General features: G+C 41.7%; 1 protein-coding gene across 3 annotated transcripts; it reads right to left on the reverse strand.

The window, feature by feature from the left end:
- Positions 1–4,365: 4,365 nt before the first annotated feature.
- Positions 4,366–20,803, reverse strand: LOC117826238 (E3 ubiquitin-protein ligase MARCHF6-like). 3 transcript variants are annotated; one of them, XM_034702170.1, is made up of 26 exons: positions 20,496–20,803; positions 18,357–18,456; positions 17,901–17,974; positions 17,142–17,285; positions 16,525–16,597; positions 16,111–16,291; positions 15,559–15,796; positions 15,383–15,444; positions 15,116–15,148; positions 14,968–15,019; positions 14,721–14,779; positions 14,551–14,631; positions 14,341–14,409; positions 14,112–14,186; positions 13,748–13,882; positions 13,439–13,558; positions 12,704–12,804; positions 12,452–12,589; positions 11,934–12,129; positions 11,750–11,819; positions 11,488–11,669; positions 11,017–11,151; positions 10,497–10,586; positions 10,150–10,282; positions 9,249–9,384; positions 4,366–8,525 (listed from the first exon to the last, which is right to left on the reverse strand). In XM_034702170.1, the coding sequence occupies exons 1-26, from the start codon at positions 20,512–20,514 to the stop codon at positions 8,447–8,449; spliced, it is 2,775 nt and encodes a 924-aa protein (XP_034558061.1). In that variant the 5' UTR covers positions 20,515–20,803; the 3' UTR covers positions 4,366–8,446. The 3 variants fall into 3 exon arrangements, with proteins under 3 accessions (XP_034558061.1, XP_034558062.1, XP_034558063.1); XM_034702171.1 differs by having other exon boundaries at positions 18,357–18,453; positions 20,496–20,797; XM_034702172.1 differs by lacking the exon at positions 20,496–20,803 and adding an exon at positions 20,123–20,316 and having other exon boundaries at positions 18,357–18,453.
- Between the last annotated feature and the right edge of the window lie 1,308 nt (positions 20,804–22,111).

The following is a 22,111-nucleotide window of genomic DNA, read 5'->3' on the forward strand; positions in this document are numbered from 1 at the left end:
ATTTGTTTTTTATGTGGCTTATCTTTATTTAGTTATGTTTCTTATGTATTTATTTAATTGATTATTTATGAGTATCTTCATTTATTTACTTATCTTTACTTATTCGTTTATTTTCTAACTCATATTTATTTATTTTTTTGTTTGTTTATTTATTTCTTTACAATTCATATGTATGTATTTGTTTATTCATGTGGGGTATCTTTATTTATTTATTATAATTTCAATGTATTCATTCATTTTATTGTATTTCTGTGGAGCATTTAGCAGCTTAAGGAACAGCAATTTACCAAGGATAACACTTTTAAACTATTGTGGATATTTATTTGTTTATTTATTAATTTATTTATTTATGGACAAACTTGACAGGAACTAGTACAGGAAGTAGTGTACAGGAAAGATCAGGAAAGAGTTAGGGATAGACAGATTATAACCAATGCTCAAAGACAGTAAACAAGACCTTATACAATAAAGTCAAGAGATGGATGGGAAAGAAACAGAAGACAGAAAAAAAGCTGAATAATAATAAGAATGTATGTAGCCTAAAAGAGAACAGGTTCAATTGAACATGAATGAAATAACTTGAAAATAAATACATAAAAATTAAGCATTACTCATGAGTACAGATGGAGTGCATATGTTGAGGTAAATCAGATAAAACGTATAAGTAAATGTATAGTTGTATTTAAATAATAGGGGGAGAGAAAGGGAGGGCAGCACAAGACAAAATAAAAAGGTTGATGTCCTGGGGCTGGGTCAGTGAGGACGGGGAAGCAGTGGTGTGGGGTGACTCTCCAACTGCAAGGCACTGAGGGTATGAAGGCAGTGAGTAGTTACAGAACAGCAACACTGGGATGGATTTCTTTATATCATTTTATCTTATTAGTTATTTTTTCATTTTAATTCCAAACATTTTAAGTTTCATCAACATCATTTTTGATTCCAGTGTTGTCTAATTCACACGGTCTCAGGTCCTGATCTGAACAGCTGACCTGAGGCTGCCTGTGGAATCCTTCCAGCTCTTTTGTGTTACCCTGTGTGGACAAGGTTTGTCACATGAGGACACAGTTCACGCTGAGCTAGACAAAGAATCCCACATCTCTGGTGGTTAAATCCAGGACATTACACCATCCTGTGAGATAAGCAGCCTTTCACTGAGTCTCTTAAGGAGGTGTACAGAATGTCTTCAAGTTCACTTTGAACAAGGTTTAACATTTCCTGTGCAAAGTAACCACCTGTCCCAGTGAAAATACAGTGCCTGAAGTGGGGTTTAACAATAGAGAAGAAAGACATTAAACTCCTTATGACAGCACTAATCTCTTCAGAGCTCCTTAAGGAGGCCCAGCTCACAGGCACTTACTCCATGATTTGACTGCCATTAAAAAACTCTGATCCCATTGTGATCTTAACAAAAACCAAGCGCAGGTTGGAAAAATGAGAATTAGCTCGACAGTGGAAATCTTGTTTCGGCTTGGAGTGTATGGTTGGCTTCGGAAACTGTTAAGACTTTGCATTAGCTGAAAGGTAATTGGATTCAACCCCACATCCTGTCTCTTGGAGCTGTGCAAGCACTGGGAATTATCCCATTATCCCAGAACTGGACCAATGCGTATTGATTATGATTAAGTGACTAGGGCATGCACTCTGAACCACTCTAGACACAAACATTGTATTTATGTATGACGTAGATCAGTTCTTAGAATAAATCAAGGGTTTGCCTCATTACATTAGCGCCATAGAACAAAGTCTGCACTAAGAGGCTCACTGGAAAAAATAAAGCAGATGCAGAATTGTGGTGCACGATGGTGCAGTGCACGCTGTTGCCTCTCAACTAGAAGGTTCCTGGTTCAAATCCCCAGCCGGCGGGTGCCTTTCTGTGTGTAGTTTGCATGTTCTCCCCGTGCATGCGTGGGTTCTCTTCGGGTACTCCGGCTACCTCCCACAATCCAAAAACATGCTCAGGTCACATGATTGGTCACTCTACATTGCCCGTAGGTGTGAGTGTGTGCATGAATGGTTGTCTGTCTCTCTGTGTTAGCCCTGTGATAAGTTGGCGACCTGTCCAGGGTGTACCCTGCCTTCCGCCCGAAGCCAGCTGGGATAGGCTCCAGCCCCCCATGACTCCTAACGGGATAAGCAGTCAAGATAAGATACATAAATACATAAAAAAATGGATGGAAAAAACTGAAGTTCCTCAAGTCTCCACTAGGGGCTGCATGCAAGAGCTGGAGAATCCTCATGAAGTCCTGTGTTAAAGCCAAGCGGCAACCTCTGGTCTAAAAAATATGAGTCCAATGCGGAAGTGTTAAAAACTGCAGTTCATCGAGGATCCACTTGAGGCTGGCTCTGGAAGTACAGGAAACCACATACACACCAGTTCAAAAAAGCCGATCTTTACAGCAGAAATAAACATGTTTACAGCCTGGTATAAAAGACGAGTGTGGTCTGGATAGCTCATTTCTTGATAGGCACACACTGTACAGGGGGTGAATTTTTTAGAGATTAGAGATTTAGAGATTATGAGTCTTCCAATGAGAGGCACAGCTGACTTGATTGACAGGCAGGAACACTGTACCTGTTGGCTAGGAGGCTCAAAGCCCACCTCTTTCTGTCACAATCGCTCAACAGCAGCAATATGGCAGCCGCGGATGATTGGCCTCAAAACAGCGCTTCAGAAACAGATGGATGACGTCACGGATACTACATCATATTTTATACAAAACATTATCAAAGTGAAAGTTTAAAACACAAACAAACATGAAATGTACACGCAGGAGGCGGGCAGAACAGCAGGACAGGATTTGATTGGTTTCATAATTTGGCTCCTAAAGCAGGGGTTGGTTGGTGTTTTCACATCATGTATTGATTGCCATCAGGACATAAAGATCAAATTTAACCAGTATAACAAAAAGTGTATCTAAATCTGACTGCCAACCCCAGCTTTAAGGCCATTAATCATCCCTGAGTGTACGCAGGCATACACATTGGCTACGTCTAATTTATAAATGTCTTCTTGGCTTGGTCTCAATGTGTTTGTGTGTGTATCTACAAAGATCAAGAAGCCAATATGCTTTGCGCTCCTGCGACACTTTACAAATGTGTGTTCCCCGTGTTTGGACAGAGTTTGGGAAGAGAGCATCTAGTTTTGCTGCTCCTACTGCTTGGAATAAACTCCAGAAGGACTTGAAATTGTCAGATCTTATCTCAATTGACGCCTTTGGCTCCATCTTAAATGAAAGACAGATCCCAGAACAGTGCCTGTGTTTTTAAATGCTGTTTTTGAGATCACAAATTGCACTTTATTTGCAAATTAGTTGCAGTTTTAAATTATTGATTGTTTCTACATACTGTGTACATACTCTCTGTGTTGCTGACCTCTTGGCCAGGTCGCCCTTGTAAATGAGGTCTTGATCTCACTGGGTCTCATCTAGTTAAATCAAGTAAAATAAAAATCATTCACCATGGTCTGAGAATTGAAGATCTGTATTGCCATCCATGTAGACGAAAACCTCTTTAATGAAGATACAAATAATAAGACCCTGAAGATATAAATATCTGAAATCTCACATGTTCAGGGTCTAATCAATTATTTCCCAGTGTTACAAACAGCATGTGCTTATTTGATTATTACCCTAAGTACCTTTTATTTACAAGTAAGCTACTTACAATGGAAAATAAGGTGTTTACCAAAAGAACTGCCCTACAAAGAAGAGGACTTTGTTTCATATTGTGGAGTTATGAGCCTGATAAAACATTATTCATCTCAGCTATTTTTATTCGTGTGAAGTGTATCCATGTTTACAAAAGGTCCCTGTTTGCGTGAGAGTGAGGGGAGTTTGTCCCAAAGCTCGCAGCTGACTCTGATCCCTCCACCTTGATGAAGTGAGCTCCACTCAGCTGTGGGCATGACTTCAAACAGTCCGCAGCCAAGTAGAAGTGGGAATAGACCAGTTGGAGAAAAGCCTGTTGCCAGCATAGCTCAGCTTCAGAAACCAATGGGTGACATCACTGGGTCCATGTTTCTACACAGACTGTGATCTCTACACAGAAGTCGTCTTTGGCTGCATTTTCAAGAGCTCATTTCCCTTTTATACAAAGTTATTTGAATAATTCCAGAGGTCTTTGGAGAGATAATTAGCCAGATATTCACAAGAGAGAGAAAAGCAAAGATTAGAGCACAAACTGAATTTCTTTGGCAGGAAGTTTATTTTTTCCTTTCCTGTCATGTTAACCATCTTGCTCCTTCTGAGATTTCACAGCGGCGACATTGGGGAACCTCGTCTCCAAAACCAGAAATAACCACAGAAGGAACGTGTATTTTGAGGATCGCATCGTCTCTGGTGTGAAAAGAAACAGCAGAGTCTGGAGTTCTCATTAAAACTATTTATTCTTGTTTCAAATGAATGAACCAAAAATGAATAGAACGTACTTCACTGTATGTTACAGTACATGCCACTCCTTTTTTTTTTTTTTTTTTTGCACATATAAAAATAGAAATCATTTGCTTCTAGAAATTGAAATTCAAGACCAAAATGTTGAAGTGTCCAGCTCAGTTCAAGATGCACTAAAAGGTCACTTTATAGCCTCAGCTGTATAATGTGAGCATTCCACACAGCAGCACTAAAGTTAATGTTCACAATCCATACCTTTTTATAAAAGCAGTTAACATTTAACAAACTCCTAATGAAACACGTTGAACACAAATGCAGTGTAAATTCATCTTTAAGTTAAAGTCACTGTGCAGTCACCAGTGAAATACTGACGTCTTTTAGTCTCAGTGTGAAGGAGAGTCAAACATAAAAACCCTGTGGTGAAGACCGTATCAGTGGATTCAAAATTATTGCAAACAGTGTTTTAAAGTGCAACACATTTGAACAATTGCATGAAAAAAAATGTTACGACTTGACAGTTACCGTCTCGACAAAAGACTTGAAGTCACATCTCTCAGGATCTGAAGAGTGAGGAACATTGGATTTAGTTTCAAAAAAAGGCCTGTGACTCTTTGTCAGTGGAATACATCTTTGTATGTTTTGACCCCTTTTAATTCCCACAGCGGTGATTTAACAGAGATGCTCTCGTTCTTCAGTGGGGGGGGGGGGGGGGGGGGGGGGGGGGGGCTTTAAAAATTGAACTGCAGGTTCTTAAACCTGCTGTGAGAGTTGGGACATTTTCAGTGAGACAGTGGAGCAAGAACGATGTGGAGACACAAGAGAGAGACAACACCTACCAACTAACTTTACATCCCCGTGCAAAAAGGTACCTGTGAGAGTGAGTTTAAAAACATCTGAAATGCTTGAAGTTTTTACAGCAAAGGTTTGAGATTTTGGGAAAACTGAATCAGGTTTGAATAGTTTTCCTTCAACTTGTTGAAACTAAAGCCAGGTTTATACTTCTGCGTCGGACCCTACGCAGCAGTGGTAGACGCAGATGTGAGCACTACATACTTCTACATGTCGTGAATCAATACTCAGCCAAAACACTTGAAGGCAGTGTGGCCTCTCTGGTAGTCCGGTCGCCTGTTTCTGGCCCTGCTACATTTTCTTCTTGCTTTTTCACAGCGATTCTGAGCTTGTTATGTTGATTTAGAGCTGATACATGTTGATGTTTATCATACAGCAATGATCAGGGGGAAGAATAGAGAGGAGACGTCAGAGGAGATGAAATGAACGTCCAATGTGTGGGGATCCTGGAAGTGCTGTAAATGTGGGAAATATAATTTTGCAGTGTGGACCAATCACAGGGCTTGTGGTCCATGTCAATGCTCAAAGCATAGTTATATTTTGGAGGAGGTGCACCTCAGTTACATGCCCTATCGATTAGACGCAGAAGTATAAACCAGGCTTTAGAAATAGATCCAGTACAAAAGTCCTCGTGAAACCCCGAACAGACTTTTTTTTTAATGAATTGTTGAGATGCAGAACACATGAGACATCAGGAGTGAAGCTGAGGAGCTAAGTGGAAATGTTACATGTAGACAGAGCCAGCTTCGCTCCAGCCCCTCCGTTTACTGTCTTAAAGCTTCCTTAAGCTAACCATTTAACAGCTCTTGCTTCAGATGTGACAAGTCGATGGATAAAAGAAAAGAAATGCACATATTCACATTGTGTAAGTCTAATTATGTAACTTGAGAATGTGTTAACATAAGAATCACCATCCATCACTTCCACCATTATTGTGTGGTTTGTGTTTAAATTTGAGCCAACACTGTGATCATAGGACAAACAACTCAAACACATAAGGGAAGGCGGACACCTCGTCTTTTTCATTCCTCATGTTTAGTATGAACCTGACGGTGACTTTAGGGCACAACTTTTTCTTTTTTTTTCAAATCAGGCTATTAGAGACTCCTGACAGTCTCCTCAAACCTCCAGTTTCAACGTCTCCTCGGTTAAATGTAGGTTAAGTAGAGGGGAAGAGGTGAGGCAGAGGGTTGATTTTAGACGCTTTCTTTATATCCAGCAGCAGCAGCAGCTTGTCAGGAGTGAGCGCCTGGCAGGAGGAGATATGACAGCATGACAAAGAGAGCCCTGTTCAAAGAGGGGACTGAGTAAACTGTGCTCAGCAGTGCCCACTGTGGATACAAGTGGTCATTACATCCATCCATGCTTTTATCTATACCACTGAACCCGTTAAAGGGTTGCAGGAAGGCTGGAGCTTATCCCTGCTGCCTTTAGCTGAAAGGAGGGTAACACCTGAACAGGTCAGCAGTCCATCCCACAGCTGATCACAGATAAAAGTGTCTCTAAAAGGGAACCAAGTACTGTCGGTCAGGGTGAGAAAAGATCAGACCGCCATCAGAAATGTTGAAGATGTTTTGGCTGTATGACATGAACAGATATGAACCCACAGAGTCCAGCAGTGTATCCACAAAGGAGAGAAACCAAACTTCTGCTCAAAAACAAGAGCTCAACTGGCTGACTTGAGACTTCTAGGTGATATTTGAAGGCTGTTACTGTCTCTTTAAGGACATCGGTTTCCTTTAATGAGCACCCGGAACCCTTGATGATGAAATACCTTTTCTCACACCTCAAGAGAGACCTATAACAACACCAGTGTGCTGTCACCGTGTCGTGTGTATGCTTACAAATTGGAGGTTTTGATTTTGGCAGATGTGTGTATCGGTAATCTAGTGTCTAATTAAAGCACATGTCCAGTTCTATAGTGTTTAAATGAAGAAGCCACAGTTTGAGTCCCTTACAAACACTGAGGAGTAACGTTGAGATCTCTCCTCTTCTGCTTTTAAAAAATACATTATGATTCAGATCTAAATCAGCGGATTGCCCCTTTAAATTTTTGAAATGTGTTTTCTGTCAGCACTGGAGCTACTTCACTTCACTTCAGCTGAGATGAATTCACTTGACTCAGTCTAGTTCAGATGCCTGTCAGGGTGATTTGTGTCAAACACTTTCCCCCTGTTTGAAATCAGCGTTGTGTTTTTAAAGCCGTCGTCTCCTCACTGTTCACAGTATCAGTCTCAACAGCTGATGAGCTGCCGCGAGCTTATCTAGTTTGAATTACATTAAAACAAATCTCAGCGTCTCAGTGTGTAACAGGCCCTGATTGTTGTGACTGTGAGGCTGCTTTTTCCAGTTTCAGTATCATGAGTTCGAGCCCCACACTCTGTGCACTGTAAAGGTAGATCTGCTGTGGATGTAACAAAGAACCACCACAGTTTAAAATTCACAGGAGAGCATCTGAAGAAACAGCGAGTCCTGAGCCGTGTCCACATGTCCAAAATGTCTTTTACATGTCAAAGGAATCCTCACAGGACGATTCAACAGCTCCCTCCAGATTCAAAACACACACAAAAAAATAAAAAATCAAACTTCTAATAAAATCATCTTAAAAAATAAAACATTACAATCACGTTTGCTACATCTTATATGCCCTCCTGATACAGATAACCTGCTTTAGATGAAGGGTGTGATTTGAGACGAGTGATGAGTTGTTCTCACTACAGTCCAAATATCTTTCACAGCTGAGACGTCAAAGCGACTTCGTGTGACCTAGACGACAAACAATGAAAGGGAAGCACGATCTGAGGTAAAAGCTAAGATCAACTGACCTCATTTCAACTCGAAGCTTCCTCAAATAAAACAGGTTCAGACTAAAAAATGTCAGCTGCATTGAAGAAGACCAAAAACACAGAACGCTGTATCACGCCGACTGTTTCCGCTGGCTGTCTGACAACCACGCTCGGATATGTGAGATTTCTCTGTCTTCGCTCTTTAACGTCTCTATCACTCAACCTGTGACGCTGCAGATGTTGGTGAATCAGAGGACTACACTGCAGCTGATGTTCACAGGCTTTGTTTGATGCTGACAGCCTGCAGGGAGGAAACAAAAAAAAAGGTTTCACCACGGGGTGGGGGGTGGGGGGGGAGCCGATGAAAGCTCGAAGCGCTGGACAGTGTGAGTCAGCTCCACCGATCCCACGGCGGCGTGGAGTCTAGGAGGCGGAGCTGTAAGAGGAGGCGCTTCTGCCCGCGTTACGCTCGTAGTTCACCAGGCGCTGTCCAACCAGGTATCTGGAGGAGGAACAGAACAAAGACGTGTTAACTGATTGTTTTCAACATCCAGGGTGTTTGTTCTGTCAGAGGAGCACAGGGAGGGCCTCCAGGGAGAGCTGGGAGGAAGATGAAGAGCTGTGTGGTGAGAGGAAGTGAAAGCCGTGTGAGGTCTTGTTCCCAGGATAACAATATGTAACAACAGCCTTTGCATGATTAACTAATATTGGCCTCTTAGGGACAGAGCCTTTGCCATCGCTGCCCTAACTCTCTGGAAGTCTCTCCCTCCAAACATCCACATCTCTGACTCACTCCAATCATTTAACAAACACCTCAAGACCTTCCTGTTCAAAAAAGCATACACCACATAACCTCTACTCCCGCCCACCTCTGTCCTTGTTCTGTTTATTCATCTGCTTTATTTCGATTTTTTCTAATTATTATTTTTCTGTGAAGTGACCTTAAGTACCAAGAAAAGTGCTATACAAAACCTATTAATTATTATTATTATTATTATTGTTATTGTTCTTTTCACTCAGTGTATGTCAGTGACAAAGCCACAAGCAGCTACCGCGTGACATCAGTTTAATATCTGACATTTGCTGTATCTGTTATTAACAATAATAGCTCCATGTAAAAACCACAGATGATCCTGGTGTGACGATGCCTTAAAGGGCATTTAAAATAGGAAGGAGAATCCTTTGACTTATTTGTGAACACTGCAGATTTTTGGGGTCTACTGACTTGTCGTTCTTGATGTGTTCGTAGAGGCGTTTGAACTGTCGGATCTGGAAGGACAGGACGGCCAAAATGATGACCACCATCAGCAGGAAGGGGTAGATCCTCCTCTCCACCAGCGTCTGCATCTCTGGCTGCACACCTTTAACAGGAAGAGGAGGAAGATGAGGTTAGGTAAGAGGAGACAGAATAAACACAGGAGCAGAATCTCCGCTTAATGACTGTGTGTGTGTGTGTGTGTGTGTTTGTGTGAGTGTGCGTGTGTCTGCGGGGAACTGATTGACTCCAGAGTTCAGCAGACAAAGTAAATGAAAGACAAAAAAACAATCAATTGTATTCAGGCTTGCACAATAGCTGCCGCCCTGATTACCACAGAGGCTGGGAATCTTTAATTGACTTGTTTTTCAAATCCAGGAGCAGCACGAGTCCACATCAAAAACAATTGTTTCAACAAAAATTGCTGCCCTGGGAGGGCTTTGCATAAATGAGGCCTGAGTCTAAATGAGTGTGGATCTGTCTGCGCTGTGACCTGATCATGTCTGAGCGTGTTTGCTTCCTCTGTGCCAGCATTTATCTGTAACTGTTTCTAATTCAGTCAGAGCCTGAAACAACACGAGACCAGGTACTCTTCGGGATTAGCTCGACTTGCAGACCTGTGGGGTTGTCAGTTTTAGTCAGAGTGTAAAGATTCCTCATTCTAACGTGTTTTTCTTCATATTATAGTCATAATCAATCACAGAAATACCTTCAAATTGTGGATTTAGGCCGAATTTGATCCCAGTAATAGAAAGATAAATATGAATCTTGGTCAGAAACGGAGGATCCTGAACTCTCAAACTATTCTTTGTAGGGAGACATGACTGCACCAAATAGTTCATGTGATGTTTCCACAGACATGGAGACTCACCCAGCAGCGGTGTGATGCCTTTAGAGACGGTGTACGGCACACAGAGCGACAGCAGCAGGACACAGATGACAGGAGCAGCCAGCCCTCGCACGATGAAATGGAGGTCAATGTTCCGGATACCGTTTGCATACACCTGAAGGAACGAGGGAAAAGAACACACTTCTGAGGAAGAGGACTATTTTATTCAGTCTTTACTACACACCATCTTGGACCGGCTTGTAGAATCAGCTTATATAGACAGGTAACAAACATAAAAACACAACACAAAGAAATACCTGTGTTTTATCTTTGCAGCTCATTTAAATGTTAATAATTCAGTTCTACTTGAGCAAAGGAGGCGGACTGACCTGCTCGATGACAGTTTTGAGCCACCACTGAGGACCCATCAGTGTGATGGCAGCGATGATTTTGGCATGGAGCACGCCCAGAGCCCAGTCCTGCCACACACACGGACACACACACACACACACAAGAAAGAAATGACATTTGTCTCAAGTTTTAATGTCTGTTTGGAACAAAGGCCCAGTCTCTGTCTAACTTTATCTGTGTCCCCTGGTAGAACACGTATTACTGGATGTACTGTTTGAATTTAGAATTGTACAGATTTAGCTAAATTTCTATGTTCATGCCTTATTTTGAGAAATACAGACAGGTTTTTCTTTTTAACTTTGTACCCATCTTATTTGAGAAACCGTTGACGTGTTCAATGACACAGAAACACACAAAGCTTCATCACAAAAACTGTAAAATGGTCTGAAAATAAAAAGGAAAACAGCTTTACTTTACTTTTCATCTCTCCAATTAAACAATCCCAGCATCTTAGCTAGACACATCTAACAGTGTCTAATACAAACTGCACAGTCTTACCTGCCAGGGGTAGAAGAGAGGCGTCTGGTCAAGTGGGACTCTGAGAGGAGCTACGACCACCAACTCAAACTGCAAACCCAGCAGCAGAGGAATCACACCCGCTAACATCACCGCAACCACGAGGGTCTTCAGGATCTGTAATCAACAAGAGATCATGCTGAATTAGGGATGTCAATTTCCAGTATTCTAAATAAAAAACATTAACAGCTAATGAGCTGTGTGCAACAGCTTTAGTCAGCTGATTCACATCGAAACATGCTTTAAATTTAAAACACCTCCCTGATAGCTGAACCAAATATGAGACCACATGATGTTTGTTCCAAAAAAACAGTTTCAGTAAGTTCTTGACAATCAGTTAATCAATACTCGATTCATTCTTAACATCCCTCCTCTAAATTCAACACTTTCACACAGCACAGGGAAAGCTTCACTTCCTCCACTGACTCAGAGTGAAAGAAAGGTCCATGTTACCATGAGTGTCCACTCATGGACTTTGACCATGATGACGTTGCGTCCCTGCGGCATCCAGGACAGCATCACGGTGGCAGCTCGGATGGACAGCCAGCAGACGTACAGACCGCTTGCCGCCGTGTACAGCTCATGAACCATGGCGCTGCCCATCCAGAAAGACATCAGCCAGCGACCTGCACACACTGAGACACAGCAAAGAGGAGGATGAACATCAGGCTTTAAGACCGACACAGAACAGAGAAGATAAAACCACACGACTTACCTGGCAGTGTGAGGCAGAGCAGACTCGCCGTTAACAGTGTCACACACATAAAAACCACCAGCAGAACGATCTAAACACACAAAAAGGACAAGAATACATCAGCTTTGTTTGAGAGATCTACAGCAGCAGTACAGGCTTCAATAACGACAGGTGGTGCACACATGATGGGAGTAACCTAAGTCACCTTGAGGGGGAAGTTGATCGGCCTGTGATACGACCTGAAGCCCACAGGACCACCCTGCTGCAGGATGGCTTGATGAGCTGCATGAAGCCCTTCGCCAAGGCCAGGGATCCTGTTGTTGTTGTGGCGACCAGGTAGGTTGTTGTTCGGTTGGTCGTCATCCTCTTCGTGGTCCCCCAGCAGGTAGGAGTGAAGGTCGCTGTGGAGAGGGAGCCATGGGGAGGAGTTACTTTCACAGACGTCTTCTGAACACCGCTGTCATTTATCATCGTTCAACATTTGTGGTTGAGCAACAACGTATTCTTATATGCCAGAGTATCAGTGTCTGTAATTCAGTCAATGGAACCTTAATACAAATGCACTGGGGTCTCTGTCATGTTTTGGTCTTGACTACAACACTAATGAAAAGTAAGATAGTCCAGAACCGTTCCCTGTATTTAGCATGTGCTAATTTAATACTAATTTTACATGTGTGTGTGTGTGTGTGTGATAGCGTGTGTGTGTGTGTGTGTGAAGCCTACAGCATGTATCCAGCAGTGAATGTCCAGGCATGGACGAGTCGTTTGAGCCACTGGCGAGTGTGTCCTTGCTCCAACAATGCCGGCAGAACAACCTGAAGCAGCAGCAGCTCCAGAGAAAGCTCACTGACCGGGGCGTCGCTGCAGAGACCGGACACAACATCTCATCAGTTTGAACATATCGTCTGTAGAACTACTAAAGGCAGCTTCCTGTTAGGATTTAGTCTGCATTAAAAGTAGTGTTTTAGGTTGTACCTGTAAAGCATGACGTTGTAGGGGAGGAAGGCTGGGAAGAGCAGTTTGATGATCCTGATGGGAAGCCAAAGCATCAACAGGACGATGGAGCCAAACACCACCTGAAAACACAGAGAAATAAAACAACACGTCACCGCTTTGTTGCCATCTAAACATTTTAAATCAAGAGTCATAATATACGGTTACTACTGGGGTCACTTTCCAATGCTGTCATAAAACCCTCCATCAATATCCTATCAGTTCTTTCTGGACACGTTCTTTCAAACTAATAAAAACTTCAGAGACTCTTTCCCAGACCACCACCACCACCCCATCACTGCCTTCTTCCACAGGATGACCTTGGTTTCCTTACATTTCTCTATTTTCTGCTTACTCCTCTCTTCTCTCCTCTGGTCTGTAACCCAGAAATTGATCTCAGTGCACTTTTTCTAATTATGCCTCAGTTCCTAAAAGAGTGAGGATAAAGGAGGCCAGCCAGGAGCTGTGAGTGAGGAAGAACAGTAGTGTCCTCTACAGAAATACACTATATGTGAAAAGTTTGGAAACACCTTCTCCTTCAACGATTTGTAGTTAATTTAATTATTTGAAACACTGTAGATTAATAACAAAGACATCAAAACTATGAAAGAACATATATAGAATCATTTAATTGATTTTCATTCATTCATTTAATGAACAAGAGGACACGGAAAGTTAGCCGTGAGTAAACTCAGAGGTGAAGGCTTTTTGACTGACCACAGAGAGTATGAACCTCCTCAGGTGTCTGTAGATGGGCAGGTGGATCATCTCTTGGACCGGGTTGAAGTCTGGATCATTCAGGTTCCTCAGGAACCACAACACTCCTGGACGAAGCACCTGCGAAACAAACATGCATTTAAAAGGCTTAGGTGGTTCATGCTTTTTGAAATGGTAACAACTAGGGATGTAAATTTTAAGTGTTTTCCGTGATCGATCTTGGGAAATTTTAACGATCAATTATTGAATAATCATTAAAAAAACAACAATGCCAAATGTGTTTTTTCTGTGCGTCTGGCCTCCTCTCACCTCTCTGAGCAGCAGGATGAAGGAGGCGAAGTAGAAGACGTAGACCATGCCGACGAGCCAGTGGAGGAACATGGTGGTGCCAGGGGCCGAGTCGAAGCTCTGCTCCCTGTCTTTCAGAGTCGCATCAAACATCTCCTGCAATAAGAAAAGCATGCTTCATCGTCTGTTCAATGAAACTGATGTCAAACTAAATCTGTTTTTCAATCTATGACTGTGAGAATTGTGTTCAAATTTTAATGTTCAGGGAGTGTCTCAGTAGAATTTGTTTACACAGCACCATCACGACAAAGATCAATCTGATGGTTTAGACATGTAGTCACAGACTGAATCAACAGGATCAGTTGACCCCGCATGACTCTCTTACCAGTGAGCAAATGTCGAGCCACCATCCACAAATCAGAGGGAACAGGCCTATCTCCATGACAACCAGCAGAGACACCTGTCACAGAAATATGAAGAAAACACTTGACTTCCTGCTTTAATGATTTGTTCCATTTAGGTCACCAATCATTGATCTAAATGAAAGCTTTGCTGGTTAGATGAAAACACAACAGATTAAAGGAAAACACTGAAACCTGTGGTCTCTGATTTACCTTCACAACGATGTAGCAGACACCCAGCAGGCGTCTGGAGCGCTGAAAGCTCACTAATGAAGCCAAGCCCTGAAGAAAGCACGGTTAAGGACTTGCACCCAAATATGAGAGTAACGACAGTTCACTGAGGTTGTATTGCAGCCGCTGATTGCACCATGAATTGTGCATCACTGAGAGCATGAAACAAAGACTGTTTTATGTCAAGGATACATGGCAGAGGATCAGAGCTCCAGCCAGGAGGATGTATCCCAGTATGGTGGTGATGAGGCCGTCAAAGTGAGACGCTTTGACCTGCAATCACATAATATCATCATAATCAATCTCAATCAATGCACAACAAACACCAAAACCAGTGACACTACGTTTTCCTGTGCACTCACATAGTCTTCAAAGCCCAGTCCAACCACTGAGAAATGACCGATGTGATACGGGCAGAACGCTAGAGACAGAGACAAATCAGATTAGAATCTTCAGACAGGCGTGAGCACAAGGAAGTTCACGGGACAGTCTTACATCAGTTCATTAGAATAGAAAAGCTGCTTGGATTAAAATAACTTCTCTGTTTTAAGTACACAGACGGTTTGACAGATTCAGGGTTGGAACTGTTGTCTAGATTGTCTTACTTACCGAAGACCAGGATGAACAGAGTGTTGAGAGACACCACCCAAAACACGTGCTCCTGGAAACAACAAATACAAACATATGGGTTACAATTTCAGCAGAAGACACATGTAGACTATGTGTGTGTGTGTATAGAGGCAGTATGATTACTTACCAGGAAAACTAAAGAGCCATCCAGCCCAAGCATCTAGAATAAACAGACAGAAGCGTCATGATAACCCTTGATGAAAAACATGATCATTTTTACCCCTCTTCTAAAACAATGAAATCCTTTTTTGGGCCCCAGACCAACCCTTTGCATTTCCCTTCACCCCCTCCAAACCCTGGATGCAGAAAGTACTCTCTTTAAGTAAACCACGTTAGGCCTACTGACTGCTTCCATGCGTTCATGTTGACAGAGGGATAAAATATAGATTCTAACCCTCTCCCAGGTCAGCTCCTCTGCGGCACGGTCCCACTCCAACGCGTTCCAGTTCAGATCTTCTGCAAAGTACAAAACAGCACACCAAGAATGTGAGGTGACCGTGAATGATCCTGGTTCAGGTCTATTCATTCTAGTATATAGCATTGAAAAACAACAGGCCACACAAAGCCAACCTTGTCCTCCATTGTTGGCATCAGCATTATCCTCTTCCCTGCCTTCTTCATCCTCCTCTTCCTCCTCCTCTCCATCGTCATCGTCTTCGTCATCATCAAGTTCTGGATCGTGTCCTTGATTACCGGCTTCGTTTGGGTTGGGAGGTGCGAGTCCATCTTGGGCCGGGTCAGCGGGGTCCCGGACAGCTGCGTCGTCTGCAGCAGCCTGACCATCGACACCAACATTACCACCCGGGACCTGCAGAGTAATTTAATTAATTTTTAAACAGTCATGTAAAATGTATATCTGTGGACACCCCTAGTATGTACTGCTTTAGATATTTGTTGATCTCGCTCCACAACCCAGAGTCAGGCCCAGCTCAACAGGCACATTCAGAGATCACAGAGGATTACTGTCCTGAAGTCACCTCAGGCAGGCATAAACTAATGTGATTTAATCCAGTAACCAGGCACAGTTTGAGGGGAAAATTAATCTGGATTAAGTTTTATTCACTAAATCAAAAATTGTTTTAATCAACCTTCATGTGACACAACGTTTAGTTTAGATCTCACCTCGTTAGCCAGTGCAGGACCATGAGGATGGTTAGGAACTAGAGGTGGTTGATGCTGATCTAACCAGAGAGGGGCACCACCGTGGACGATCTGCTCTCTGAGCCACACCAGGCTGATGAAGGCGCACAGCGTGCAAGTGACCACAAAACAACCTTGGAGACAGTCTGCAAGCAGGTTTTGTCTGCCGGGGAAAGAAAAGGATTATGAATATTATACCCTGAATGTCATTACTGTTTTTACACATTACTTTACCAGACAAAGAGAAGAGAGGATGGAAGGAGAAATTAGTGCTAACCAGCTTTTGTCACCAATCAGATAATAAACATCTTTATAAAACTCAAAATACTGAGAACACACAGATCGAAAATATGCAGGAATACAACAGAAGAAAGAAAGAAAGAGATTCAAACTTACGTTGAAAGCATGTCTAGTGGCAGGGTGAGTAGAGAGCTCACAGAGCCTGTAAACAAACACTTGTATATCCGACCTGTAAGAAAAACATACGAAAAGAGGGGGAGGCAAAGTAAATAAGTTAATATCACTCATATGTAAACCTGCACACAAAAGTGTATTGGTCTTTTAACTTCATCGTTTGGACTGGATAATATTTGTTGTGATTCAAGTTTTTCATGACAACCTGCTCTGAGGAGGAACAAAAATGAACGCACAAACATTTCAGACATCACGTCTCAGCAAGCTCAGTGAAAGCATCGTCACATTCCCTCATTTAAAGCATTAACAATGAAGGGATCAGTCTTTGGAAGTTGACAACAGACTTCAACAACATTTAGCCAGAAGTCAGGGACGTTTGAGAGCCCAATTATTAGAATCTGAGAAGCAGCCAACAACTCCTTTGTTCAGATGTGCTGCTTCACAATCCGTCTCCTGATGAAACGGTGTAAAGAGTACATCCTGTAGAGGAGGATGGTTCCATTTGAGTTTGGTTTTTTTTTGCCTTTTTAAACTGTTGTGAACATTTTTTATCAGACTTCTCTTTTTTCTTTTTTTATCTTGGGTATGATGTCACCTACATGCTGTGAGAGGCACCACGCCAAGCCAGGCAAAGGCTACCAGTGTGTAGTGAAACCAGTATCTGATGGCTGTTCCAATACTGGTGACCAACCCGGCAAAGATGTCCTGGACAGGCAGGCGAGATGGCATGTCTGGAGAGTAGACTAGGACAGAAAAGAGGGGATGGTGGAGGACAAAAAGAGACAGTGAGGACAGTGGAAGTGAGGGAAGACGATAACGGTCAAATACCACCAGATCCGCCTCCAATCCATCACAGCACCGGCTCTGATAGGTTTCTATTCTAGTCATTCTTTAAACCCCCACTGGATCTGCTCTGTTGCGTTCTGGCTGGACACGGATCTGGTGGAAGTCCCGTGTGAGTCGTCATGGCCCTGGTTACCTCAGGTATTAACTTAGTCCTGGGTGATCACAAGTAAACAGCTCCACAAATACATTCCTTGCTTTTTCATCTCTCTCTCTGCCTCTGCTGTGATCTGCATTCAACTTTGACTCACTTCTTTATTTGATTATGAAAACACAATGTGTGTGTGATTGCACATAGTGTGTTAAATTCAGCAGAAGTCATATGAGGCGAATGTAAGGCACAGTCTACCCAAGTGTTAAGGGCCATACCTGGAGCTCCCTTGTGATTTCATCACCCAGGGTGTGTGTCAATACCCGATGTAAACACAAACAATTAGGCACTCAGAGGAGCTCATAAAAAAATTAAAGCATCATTAGTGTACCGATCTAATCTACAGGAGGAAAAAGAGACTTACTTGGTGTGAATGCAAATCGGTGTTTGCATAATTCACAGTACTCCTTTCTGCTGTGCTTCAACCACTGCAGTAAACTGTGAAAACAGGGGAAACACCTTGTGAGTTCACTCTTTATATCCAGTAGCTCTTTATATCATTGCTATATCCCCTCTGATGATCTATCTAGAGGGCCTTGCAGCTTAAATAAGCTTCTTTAACAAAAAGGGATACTGTCAAGTTATGTCTATTTGTTTATATTGTTAGTCAGTGGTGAACTTTATCTGAGATATTCTGATTTACTTAGATTCTTTCCCCCCATAAACGTGAAAACACTTCAATAAATGTCAAACAAATTCAACAACTTCAGCTAAAGCAAACAGATGAAACAGGTGAAAAGTTCATTCTGATAATGCACCAACTTGAAGATAAAGCACGGGCAAGAAAGACTCATTTGAAACACTTGGTCAGTGAACGTACCATTCCTGGTGGATGAACTTGATACTGCCCGTGCAGACGCAGGGGTGGTAGAGGGGCTTGTCCAGGGTCCCCTCTGACCGACATACCCGACAGATGTCTGCTGTAGATAAGACACACAATAACACACCATACCATGAGATCACACTCTCACAATCTTCTTTAAAATAGTTTGAACTTTTGCATCGATTTCGGATTTACAGACGTTTTTTTTCTTTTGATCCAAAATGCAGACGGGCACTAGGCGCCTTAAATTGTTGCTACGCTTCAAAATTAACTCCTTCTTCGTCTATTTTAATAATAATAATAATAATTTATATGATTTATATAGCGCTTTTCTGGATACTCAAAGTCGCTTTGCAGAAACTGCAAAAAATAAAGCAAATAAATCAAACAGAACAAAGACAGAGGTGGGGTGTGAGTAGAGGTTATGTGTTGCTGTTTTGAACAAGAAGGTCTTGTGGTGATTTTAAAGGAATGAAGAGAGTCAGAGTTGCGGATGTTTTGAGGGAGAGATTTCCAGAGAGTCGGGGCAACTTGCTAATTGCTGCAAAGTGCTCTGCTCATGGTGGATTAAGATGAGATAGCACTGAGTCCTGTCTGTAAGACGGGACTGGATCTGATCCTGTCTTGATGTTGGGTCTTTGTTAGTAATAGAACATAGAGTATGGTCTAGACCTGCTCTGTTAGTAAAGCCTCTTGACATAACATTTGTTGTGATTTGACGCTAAAAAGATTGATTGATTGGTTGCTTGGTTGGTTGGTTGATTGGTTGATTGATTGATTGATTTGTGCCAACTGGGTACTCCAGAATCACAGAAAAATTGGCATTCATACCTCATAAAACTGTTACACAATGAAGCTTTGTATGTAGATCTTGAGATTGCACCAACAAAACAAATTCAAAACAAATCAAAAGCATATTTAGGGGTCTAGGGGTGTAGGGGAGATGTCAAGTGCACCTCTGTGTCTCACTTAGATGGCCTTATGATAGCGTAGAAAACACACCTTTCCCTGATAAGAAGAGACGATGAGATAAGATGTGGTTTAAAACTCTGGTCAACCCTTTGACATGGACCTTGGTTTAAGTTGTATATGTCAAATTACATTAAGCACTTCCACATAACATAACGAGTCCTGCTCTGTTTGTAAAGGGTCTTGAGATAAAATGTGTTGTGATTTGATGCTAGCTAAATACAGATTGATTGATACTTTACAAAAACTACATCAAAGTGTTTCATGATGTATGAAATGTTCCACATTTTTAAAGAGGGAGGTGGGCAGTGTAAAGGTAAAAACTATTATGTATAATTGAAAACAAAATGTACAGTGTGTTGTAGACTGAATGTGATAAATGACATTTCTTTTTCTAGTTTTAATGTGTTTAACAAGGTTAACAAACCCTCTGCTACTGCTTCATTACTTCATGTTATGATAAAGGTTAAATTGAAGTTACTTCGCGTTAATGCCTCTGATATTTAGCTAGTGAGCGGAATTATGACTTTCATGTAAAAAGGGTGATTTTTAGACTTCAACCACCAACACGTAAATGAGATAAATGTAATGTTTGTGAGGGAAAAACAACAGCAAGCTAGCTTTGCTGTTTGTATCCACCGCACAGACCAACCGACGCGATTACTTCGCCTAGCCGCATAGATCTACTGTCAGTTATTTGTGTGATTTCGGACGTTTCTCCATTTAAAAACCTTTCCAAGAGGTCAATATACTTCACAGTGTAACACGGTTCTCTCAAAATGCATGGTAGTTACATAACAAGGGAGAAAATCCGTTCAAAAGTGGCGTCGCCTGCCTCGTTCGCTTCGCAGAGTATCCCAGCAGCGACTCCGCCGCTTGCAATACACAATGAACGTAGGCGAACTTTGTCGCGCGTGAGTTCGCTTTCAGTTGGTTCACACCTTTAAAACAGCTGATGGCTAAGGGTTGGAAGCTAATGCTAGTTGGCTGCTACTTGGCTAACGGTTTCTACCATTCTGTTGAACCTCGGCTGATTTATAACAACATGTACAGTGGGTCATTAAGACAGACAGGTGTCCTGTGTAACTTGGAGTGTGGCATTAAAAGGCTGAAGGAGTTTCACAGAGACGGGAACAATATTGTGAATAAAGTTGAAACATAAGCTACCTTCGTCGGCGGTGTCCATCTTGACTGGCTGCAGAGGCAGCCCTGCTCCACCGTGGTCAAGCTAGGTCTGTTATTACTGCTGGTTAGCTACATGGGAACATTTCGAGTCAGTGTTCATTCCGAGCTGGAGATCCACGACGTGGCAAACGGGATCAATTCACAACAAATATTAACGTCTCTCCATTAAAAACTGAGAAACCAACGTAACATCCGCGAGCGGTCAGGACATCCCCAAAGAAACAACATGACTGTTCAGAGCGGAGCCACTAGATGGAGGCCGAGTTCAGCCAGCCAGCTTTACAACTCCAATAACAACACACAGAACCATTTGATTTGATTTGATTCGATTTGATTACTTTATTTCGAACATGTAAAAGTAAAAATACAAAAAAAGCATACGAGTAGAAAAGAAGAAAGAGTTATACAAACATACAAGAAAAAAGGAAACAGTTATACAAAAGGAACAAAATCAATACTAGCAAGCAGTGAAACAATGTACTTTACATGTGCGAAAAGGAGTAGGAAGAAGTTAAAACTTATCTAATCCTACCCCCTCTATTCACTATTTTCTGCCCTTATACGAGTGCAATCCCACACGTCAAATCTTCATATATTATCTTCACATTTACACCAACAAACAAAAGTGAACCAAGTACTGCTCAATGGATAAGACAGATGTTGTCAAGCCTTCCGCTAGAAAGGATAACTTACATATTAAAGGGTAAACAGCATATTTTTGAGAACATGTGGAAGCCTTTCATTAATTACGTTAAGGACTTAGATTTAATAGATGATCAAGTGAATTACTAAATTATGTGGACATTGCAGTTTCAAAGCATGTTGAATCTTTCTTTTTTTCCCTAGGTGCTTTTCACATTCTGTATTTAATGTATTTATATACTCCAATTTGTATAGATTACCATTTATTCTAACAGGAGAAGTCTTCTTGTATTATTATTATTATTATTATTAGTAGTAGTAGTAGTAGTAGTAGTATTTTTTTTGGGGGGGGGGGTGTTAGGTCTTGTTTTTTTGTTTTTTTTTACTTATTTGTGATGTGTAAACGCAGCAGTTGTATTTCTTGCTATAAAATATGTGAATGTAAAACGCTGTAATTCATGCTGCTAAAAAACTAAATAAAAATATTGTGGGAAAAAAACAAAAACAAAAGTGAACCTCTCGTGATTCTCAGCACTTGTCTTCCTCCTTGTACCTCATGAAAATCATTTCTTTATACTTCTTCTTGAACTGAATTATGTTCAGACATTGCTGTAGCTCCATATTTAGTCTGACCCACAGTTGTACTCCACAGACTGAAATACAAAAGCTTTTCCTCATGGCCCGAACACTCACCATCTTTAATCTTAACTTCCCTCTTAAGTTATAACCCCTCTCTTTTTTCAAAAAATAATCTTTGAGTATTTCCTGGAAGGATATTTTTCCTAGCCTTATATACAATTTGTGCAGTTTTAAAATCTACAAGGTCAAATAATTTCAATATTTTGGATTTGAGGAACAATGAATTGGTGTGTTCACGGAAATCAATGTGAACTATTCCGATGGCTCTTTTCTGTAGTACTGACAGTGGTTGCAGTGAGCTTTTATAAGTGTCTCAG

This window comes from Notolabrus celidotus, chromosome 15 (genome assembly GCF_009762535.1).
Source record: "Notolabrus celidotus isolate fNotCel1 chromosome 15, fNotCel1.pri, whole genome shotgun sequence".
NCBI lineage: Eukaryota > Metazoa > Chordata > Actinopteri > Labriformes > Labridae > Notolabrus > Notolabrus celidotus.